Raw genomic sequence first — 9,954 nt, 5'->3', positions numbered from 1 at the left:
AGAAGTCAACTTTGAAATATTTGTGAAACATTTGACAAAGCATTTATTTGTTATATAATTAGCTATACCTAATGACACTATTCAAGCACTTTATCATTACATATACAAAACCGAAATCCTCCAGATCTCAGAGGAAAGTCATACACTCAAAACTTTTTTTTTCAATCGTTGGTGGACAACAGGGGGGGCCACTCCGCGACTTGCACGTTATTGGCTAGAGCTTGTGACGTCACCAAGCGGACACGAGCGGTTGAAAGCTATGCGTAGAATGTAGCAGATGGCCCATGAAACGCTGTGTTTTCATGCATCTTTTGATATTATACACCAAAGCTGTTAATTTGATTTGACAGCAAGAGATCAAATACGCGATAGAAGAATACATTTATTCCAAAACAATGCATAGTTTATTTTTTGCGTGATATCTTGTCCCTGCAGGCTGTAGTCCACTGCCGGCTTTTCTTTCCAGCTAACCTATTGCATTTATTTTAAATGTCTCATTCTAAGGAAAGTTCTTGTCCGGGCATATTCTGATATGTCTTTTTACTGAATGTCCTGGAATTTCCCTTTAATATTTTTACGCTACTTTTAACATTCTCCAGTTGATCGCCACGATGAGGATAAATTTGTTTTTGTTATTTAGTGTCTTCTTCCACTTTTGGGTAATCGCGACGAACAGGATGAGTGATGATTAGTTTAAATTGATGAAGGGACACTCGTAGCAGGCACGTATCCAAGGGGGAGCTTAGGGGGCTCGAACCCCCCAAAAAGTTTGCGGTTTACAATAGTTAAAATGAGGTTTTTGGTTTCTTGTGGTGTGAAATAAAATAACGTGACGATAATTTAAGGAGAGAAATAATTATCGAGTCAAGCACGTATGCAAGGTGGGAATCAGGGGGCTCCAGCACCCCATTCAGGAAATTACGCTACATAAAATTAGGTTCATGGTTTCTTAAATAATGTGATGATAATTTCAGATAAATAATTTTCTAGCCAAGACACAGAATGTTCTATAACCCTGTTATTGTTAATAGCGCGCACCCAAGGTGGGATCAGGGGGCTGGAGCCCCCCTTAATTTTTTCAGTTTACACTACATAAAATTAGTTTTTTTTATTTGATTTATTTCATTTTACTTCGCGTTTTGTTTCTCTTAGCTAATTTACGAAGATGGGAATGAGTGATGAAATTATGAAAATGATAAATTGACATTCACACACAACCATGGCCGAGCGGGATTCGAACCCGGGACCCTTGGGGTCGCAGCGCGATGTACTAACCACTCAGCCACAGGGTCCGGGAAAATTAGGTTTTTGTTTTCTTGAATAGTGTGCCGATAATATATAAGGAGAGAAATACTTACCAAGGCAACACGGAGAATGTTCTATAACCCTGTTGTTGATAATATTGCATTAAAACTTTTCTTGCGCTTTCGGTGTTGTCGCAACACTATGCAAAGACTTGTCAGCATTTGGAAGCTGCAAAGGTAGCGCCACACGTAGGGCGATTCATTGTAATTTTTTAATCTCTGGAAAGCGCGAGAGGGAACGTTCTTGAATAAGAGAAGGAGTCGAACTACTGGCAACATTAACGAATCGTTTTATCTGTGGAACGTTCTAGAATATAATGAGGTTAAAATACGCGGCTTCAATTTCCAGGTTGATCTGTACAACAGAATCGGTTAATGAGTATTCAAAGGTAAGTGTGATAGTTCATACTGTCGATTAGTGATCAGTCAGTGTCCATTGGTGGCTTTATAAGATCTAGTGATTCGAAAATGAAAAGGACTAAATACCATAAAGTAACGAAGTCTACTACTAGTTCCAGTTCGGGTCCAAAGCAGAAGGCATTAACGACAGCGGAATTTCCGGAGCCTCAGTGTAGTGCTAGTTCGGGTCGAGGGGCGAAGAGATCGAAGGTCTCTCTCTAAAGTGAATATTTAAGCAGTAACGGGTATTGGAGCGGTTAATTAAAAAAGAAATAAGCTGCACAGATCAACTGAAAATCAAAGTTTTGAGTGATGAGTTAGTTGTACCCGGACCAAATTTTCCCAGAATTTTAGAAGAGGAGGGTTATGCATACTATTTTCGGTGGTCAGTCCTCATTTTGCCATCTTTTCCTCTCTTTGACGTTCATGTTTTTAAGGAATACTTTGTCAAATTGGGTTATGACCTCACCAACCCTCCCCTGGGCACGTCACTGGAGATAAATGAATAAGCATTTAATCATATTGGGAGAAGAAACACTAGATGTGTTGGGATCGGAAGGGTTTTCATTGTGAATTAATTGTTTCGAACTGTATTCGAGAAGACTTACTTTGTTTCGTGCCAATATATGACAAGACTGCGGAAGTTGTGACAGAAATTGTGAACACTTGCGAGTGCTTAGGCCTCAATATGAATAATTTGGTGGGTTTCGGCTTTTATAAGAACTGTAAACATGGGAGGACAAGACACAGTAGTGGTGTTGAGGCTCGAATCAGAGAGAAATATTCGAGAAATTTCTGCGTCCAGTTCGCAGCCAACAGTTTGAGTCTCGCGTTGTCGAGTGGATTGTCCATACCGTGCGTGTGTAACAGCTTCGTAAAAACACTCGAAGACGCCATAGATGTTTTGATGTCTGATGATAAGAAATGGACAAACACACATACTGAGATGGTTCCGGCACACAATGTTAATGCATGGAAACAGAGGAGTTGAGTGGTAAAAAATGTTCCGATTTCACGTTCTGAATAATTTGGCAGCCTTGAACAGTGGCGACGATTTTGGGGATAGTTGCTCCCCATTCTTTTGCCTTCACACTATGACCTCTTTATGCTAACCCTTGTATACCAAGGGAAGAGAAAGTAAACTTTTCTTGCACCCTCACTCCCCTTTTGAACCCAATTGCCACCACTGGCCTTAAACATACAGTTGTGAGGTTCTATCTATACACCTTAAAAATATGGTGTTCAGCCCCCCACGAAGGGAATTCCTGGATACGTGCCTGACTCGCAGAGAACACCTATGCCTATGCTGGGACTTGAACCGGGCCGGCGAATGAATTAGATGATGGTTATTGTATAAATGGTGTCTTTTCGGGAAACATTCAAATAGCAATATTTCTTTCAGGTAATATATCCTAGGAACTTCATTCTTGCGGGCTTACTAGGTTCTGGCATGTTGGCCAACAATCTGTGTAGTACTCTGTACTGTTTGTGATCCACATGGATTTGTGATCATCCATTTCATCTACTCACCATTCATTTTCATCTTTGCGATTAGCCAAGGGGTAAATTATACTTGAAATAAAACAAAAGCAATACAAATACAAAACAAAAATAATGGAACGATTATGCTGTTACGTTTTCCTGTATTTTAGGCACGTCGCATTTATCAGCCAACAGTCGGAGATTGCTTTTCGGTCGAATGATACTTCTAATAATCGGAGGTAAATGCAAGCTGAGAATTATAATTTGATCTCTTATCCACCTGAGTTGAGGATCTAATTTTTTGGATTTTATTTGTAACAATATTTACTACTGCGAGGAATTAAAAAAAAACTTACGGCTAATTTCGCCACTGGCTTCCTATTCTAAAATAGTTACATTTGTTGTAAGGACATAATACATTAATTTACTTTGTATAAATATTACATTATCCATCGCTTTTCCTAATTAAATCTCATACCATATCCAACACACACATAAAATGTGTTTTACTAATAATACAGGTAGGTTTGGTTTGAGTTGGTTTTTTAAGTCTACTTTATGCACAGTAAGGCTAATTGGGACTGGACCCACAGTTTAAAGTGGGATCCGAACCACTTTGTGCCTCCACCGGGTATCGAACCCGGGACCCCTTGATTTCAAGGCGATGACGCTACCACTGCGCCATCGGGGAGGACGTGTTCCTTGCATTTTTCTTCCAGACGGCCAAGGGTACTTGCAAGGGGCACAAAGGGGCAATTGCACCCTTCGATTTAAAATTTTATACAAATAAAAATACCTAGTCTTACCATAAATACTGTCCCAAAGTTGTAAGTAAATAGACACAAAATGGTGAGAGATATTGTAATATCAGAATAACATGAGGTGCATGGATGCATTATGAACCAAAATCACAAATAATTATTCGAAATGGCCACCATTAGCACTGACACACTTCTGAAGTATTCATGGCCACTCATCAATGGAATTACGCAACACATCAAGTGGAAACTCCGCAGCTGCCTTCTGAACAGACCGCTTTAAACTGTCAATATTGGGATGTCTCTTCTTGCAAGCCATCTCCTGAAGCTTGGACCACAATTTGTAGTCCAAAGGGTTTAAGTCTGGACTGGAAGAGGGCCAATCTGACGTGGAAATGAAGTCAGGAACATTTGCCTCCAACCACTGCTGGGTGGTGCGTGCTTTGTGTGCTGGGGCTGAGTCCTGCTGGAAGCTCCAATTCTCTCCATGGAAGATGGTGTCGGTAAGATTCTTGCATAGTTTCTCAAGCACTGTCTGCTGGTACTTTGGCTGATGTTTTTACCCATTTTCACAGAAATGGAGCGTGCCCTCATAGCAAATGTTCCAGACTTCATTTCTACTTCAGATTGGCCTTCTGCAAGTCCGGACCTATACCCTTTGGACTACAAATTGTGGTCCAAGCTTCAGGAGATGGCTTGGAAGAAGAGACATCCCAATATTGAAAGTTTAAAGCGGTCGGTCTCTTCTGAAGGCAGTTGCTCATTTTCCAGTCGATGTGTTGCGTAATTCCATTGATGCGTGGCCACGAAGACTTCAGAAGTGTGTCAGTGCTAAAGGTGGCCATTTCGAATAATTATTTGTGATTTTGGTTCATAATGCATCCATGCACCTCATGTTATTCTGATATTACAATATCTCTCACCATTTTGTGTCTATTTACTTACAACTTTGGGACAGTATTTATGGTAATACTAGGTACATTTCGTAAAATTATCTTGCTCGCTTCGCTCACAATTTCTCCTATTCTTATAGTCCAAGTTCAGAGCCATAGCTATATGGGGCGGCGGGAGTCGGCCCTGGGAGCCCCCGTAAAATTATTTGCGCCCTATTAAAACAATTTCTTTCTATGAAACTTAATATCAAATATTAATGATGACACTGTAATCCAAGAAGTCATTGGTCAATCAAGGGATTCCTATTTTTGTCAGGTGTCGAAACATGTATTTCAACTATAATATAATACAATTCACACAATATTTTGCAAAATGGTTAACGTAACCAGTAGGCAAACATTGTATGTAGTGATACAAGAGTCTCCCCTTTGAAGGAAATAGAGTCCGTGGTGGACTAAGGGACCCATGTTTTAATGTTTTAGCAAGGTCAAAAAAAGTATTACAATTTTTTCCACAATTCATCAAAGTGCAGATCCTAACCATTATTATGTAATTAATCCGATTTTGCTTGTACAACACAACACAATGGTGTTGTTGGATTCTCGATAGATTCCTTTGTGCGTAAAAAATCTTGCGTACTGGAAACTAGAGGGAATCATTATGAAGCATGATTTATAAAGGGCTCCCTTAATCAGTTCTGCAGAGAGGCCCAAAGCTGTTGTTAGTCATCAATTAACATTATCGACCTGTAAATATCAAGTAGGGTGAAGGCACATAATGGTTCGGATCCCACTTTAAACTGTAGGTCCAGTCCAAATTTATTTATTTATTTATTAAGTGTGCATAAAGTGGACCTTAAACACCAAATCAATCAATTACAATATCAAGTAGGTACAGTCTCTATTAGCCTATTTATGTTAAACTTTATATTCTTTGGCAACCTGGAAAGGTCATTATCGAAATATTGCTATTTGATGTTGCTCGAAGTTTTTTTTTTTTTTTTTTTTTTGTTCGTTGCAGTTTCAAGATACCATCCCTTTTCTGTTACTTATAGCTTTTGGGGGAGGGGGGCAAGTGCCTCTGTGTACTCTACCATAACATGTGCCAATGCGACACAATATATTAAAATATTGCCCCCTCTAGGATTGACTTCGCCCCCCCCCCCTACAAAAAATTCCTGGCTACGGGCCTGATAGAATAGCTTCTTTGGTCATTATTTACATGGCAGCTCTTCTCATTGATTGACGAGAAGATTGAAAGGATGTGCAGGGGAGAAACGCCTGTCCTGTAAGTCGTACATTATATTTTCAGCACAATTTCTCAACAAACGCACATAAAGTAAAGTAATAGTGCAATTGTTAATTAGTGTTCGCTACCTACGAGATGTTCAAAGTATTATTGTCGCGGACGATGTTTCAACTTCAAAGCTAATAAATCTTATCTTGCACTCAATATTCAATGAAGCAATACTTAGAAACTGAGTTCCGATTGTGTAAAGGTTTTTGAAAGTTGCATACGTGATGATACGGAAGGCGAGTGTGGAAGAAAAGGCCAGAGGCGCAACCACGATTTTTTGTCTGGAGGGAGAAAGTACCAGAATAAACGTACCAATAATAATAATAGTAATAATAATAACATTAATAATGTCATTATTATTACTAGTGGTAGTAGTGGTAGTATCAAAGACGTTATTATCCTCATAAATTACGCAAAAGGTAGGTAGATGTCTGTGCTAAAGCATTTAATTGGAACAAACGATTTGAAATATTTTTTCAACACCAGAAATTTTACATTAGCTAATAATTGAAAACAAGCACACAAACTGTATTTTTGAATGTCAGAAAATGAATGATAAATGCGTGCCGAAGATATTTTTTTGGTACATATAACATGTATAACTTTCATATGTTTTACACATAAGCAACATGGAGCGACATAAAATAAGAAAATACATATGCAAGATGCTAACACTAAATTATGTACGTATTCAAAGTTTTTTCATTACACATATACAAGACATATTATTTAAATACATCACATTAAAAAAAAAAACAATTATATTGCGAGCGAAGCGAGAAAGTAAATTTTTTGATCCAATTTTTGCAATTTAAAACAATATTGATTTAATAAGGAACAAATAATAGCACATGGCGCCAAGGCATTCTCTCTTTCACATTTTTTAAAAATTAGATTATTTGGCGCCCATGACCGACTCCCGACGCCCCCTAGCTACGTCTCTGAACTTGACGAGACTGAGAAAAGCTGGCACTGCAAGCAAAGCGAGCAAGAAAATTTTAGGAAATGTATTTTTATTTGTATAAAATTTGAAATAGAAGGGGGCAATTTCTCCTCTGTGCCCCCTGCAGGTGCCTTTGGCCATCAATGTTTGCCCCCCCCTAGAATTGACTTCCGTCGAAGGTTGGGGGACAATGCCCCTGCCCTCCCCTGTGGTTGCACCACTGAGTAAGTCCGAAATTTGGAGGAACAAATTGAATCAATCCTGCTGCAGCAACTTTTTGGGAAGCGATTATCACTTTATTCCAGGCGATTTTCTTCTATTATTATTGCACGTGGCAGGAGCACAAACATGTTGATTTGTTCTCATTCTACCGGCATTCAAGAAAAAGTGTGTATAAGTAAATAATCGACCCATTTATCTCAAGTTTCCGTATACGATAACGAAGTAAATTCCATTCTGTCCGCTTAATGACGTCTTAACGCGCACAGCATCATGGGAATAAATCTCGGAACCTCGGGAATGGCATACCTTATAAAGGTACCTTGGGTGGACAATATGAAAAGCCGGCCAAGGTTTCTTTTCGTATGTAATGGTATTAAATACAGGTGCACACATCGATGCGACCACTTCTTTAGCAAAGTGTACTTCCCTTACGCAAAGGAGCATTCGTCTGCAGCGTGATTTTCTGAGAGCAAATATGGTTCCATCGCTCCACACACATTTTAAGGAGATTACCAAGAGAACAGGTGAATGAGTAGTAGCAAGCACAATGTAGTAGAATAAGTTTGCAATGGATTGAATTTCTGTGTTAAGAAAGATAATGCTCATAAGTCATAAACAATATACGCTTTTTTATTGGGTGAATTGAAAATAGGTTCTTTTAACAGTAGCACCTTCCGTCTCCTGTCAAATTACCAAAGGGGTTTACAGGGGGTACAACTCGATTTACGGGGTATAGTACCTCTTTCAACCCGTTCCTGCGCCACTGCAATCAGTAACACATGCCAATAATGTGGCATTTCCAATAAAGCACGAATACATCCTTGGGCACGCCACTATCTCCCTGCATAAAATAAGAAATGGACAATTTGCTTGATAAGACATGCTACACTCTACAGATACTACGATATGTACATGACTTTGAAAATGATTGTGATTAAATTATAACGGCAAGTATGTTTATTGATTGCAGGTTATGTGGCTATAAATACCATTTACGTTTGTAAATTAATACCATTCGCGTTTGTTATGAAGGATATATGTATATTTGTTCCATCTTCCTTTCTATTCTCCAAAGAATACAAGTCCAGTTCAATTTGTATGTTCGTAATACATACAGTGCAAAATGTTTTTTTTATATATTAGCACGAAACTGAAAGCGTCACAAAATTGATGAAGTTTGATCAATTTTTCACCTTTATTGAGTGGAACTGATAAGCTGAATAATTGACGTTGAGTGCATTATATTTATAATCAGTTGTTGAAAGTCATCTGAAGGAAAATGGGAACTTTACTTAGAAGTGCTGTCCATAGGTTTAGTGATCCTCTTTACAAACTTACCGGTATGCATAAGAAGTGGTCGATGGTGGTCATCCCTGTGAGATGTCAAATGTATGAAGTCAAACTTGACCCTCCAAAGCCAGGAGAAGGAAAAAAACAATACCGACGCATTGTTCATTATCCAGAAAATTACACCGTCGAACCACTAAGAGTGACTCGTTTAGGAGGAAGAGACCCTGTTACAGGACGTGTGGTAGCCAAAGGAATTGGTGGTGGTCTCAAATATAAAGTTCGTTGGGTTGATTACAAAAGAGAAGGACCCAAAGAAGGCCCACCAATAGTGGAAAGGGTTATTACAGTCCTGGAAGAATTTAGTCGTACAGCAAACGTCGCACTTGTGGGAAGAGGTGATAAATTAAGGTACATTTTGGCAACTGAAAACATGAAACCTGGTGACATCATTAAAACTTCTGGTAATATTCCTCGCATAGCTGTCAAAGCCAACGAAGGAGATGCATATCCACTTGGTGCATTGCCTGTGGGTACCAAAGTTCACTGTGTTGAAATATTGCCTGGCATGGGTGGGTATTACGCTAAAGCAGCTGGAACATTTTGCAATATAGTTCGCAAAGTTGGAGATCGTGTTGTTATTCAAATACCATCTAAGCGTGAAATGTCATTAAAAAAAGAATGTATGGCTGTTGTTGGAAGACTTTCTAACATAGCCCATGCAGATACACCTATTGGAAGTGCACGACGGAGCCGTCAACTAGGGAATAGACCAAGATCGGGATTGTGGCAACGTAAAACTGGACGCTTTGGGCGGAAAATAAAGCCACCTCGCCCTGTTAAAATTATAGAAGACATAAAACCTAAACCAAGAAAACCTATGATGTTAACATTATAAGGGTTTTTAATGCCAGTCACTTGTAAATAGTTTTTATTTCATAGATAAAGCAAGAATAAATATGGGATAGTGTGTTATAAACTGTAGCAGTGTGTATTAACATACTAATGATGTGAAAAGACTTGATCTGAAATACAAATTGCTTGTTACTCTTAAGTCTGTGATTCATATAGCCTGATTAAGTAAAGGGTAAATATGCGATAACGCCCGGACACCTTTAACTCATTTATTTCCTTAATTTTACCACTGGTACTTACCTTTTCTGCATTGCGGAACATTCTTTAAGGTGAAGTTATGCCTTTTTCCATAAAATAGTGTCAACTTTTCATATTACGAGTGATTATTTGTCTTCCTTGTTCCGCTTGGGTAACAGGCAATATGGCATGTCATGGATCATCGCACCGTGCTTGTGTTTTGTCATTTTGGAGTGGGTATGCAGTGTTTCAACCTTCTTAATCGAAAAATACCTAC

At 38.8% G+C, this 9,954-nt stretch overlaps 1 protein-coding gene across 1 annotated transcript; it reads left to right on the top strand.

The window, feature by feature from the left end:
• Window positions 1-8,414: 8,414 nt before the first annotated feature.
• On the top strand, window positions 8,415-9,634 carry mRpL2 (mitochondrial ribosomal protein L2). Its single transcript, XM_083139636.1, has one exon. It carries the CDS (start codon window positions 8,578-8,580, stop codon window positions 9,481-9,483), a length of 906 nt encoding a protein of 301 aa, XP_082995762.1. The 5' UTR covers window positions 8,415-8,577; the 3' UTR covers window positions 9,484-9,634.
• Window positions 9,635-9,954: the final 320 nt, after the last annotated feature.

Source organism: Lepisma saccharinum, chromosome 18, assembly GCF_977018435.1.
Source record: "Lepisma saccharinum chromosome 18, izLepSacc3.1, whole genome shotgun sequence".
NCBI classification, from domain to species: Eukaryota; Metazoa; Arthropoda; class Insecta; order Zygentoma; family Lepismatidae; genus Lepisma; species Lepisma saccharinum.
This window is presented reverse-complemented; position numbering and strand designations above follow the sequence as displayed.

Coding starts and splice junctions, on each gene's coding strand:
- mRpL2 (XM_083139636.1), top strand. CDS start 8,578: ATGGGAACTTTACTTAGAAGTGCTGTCCATAGGTTTAGTGATCCTCTT.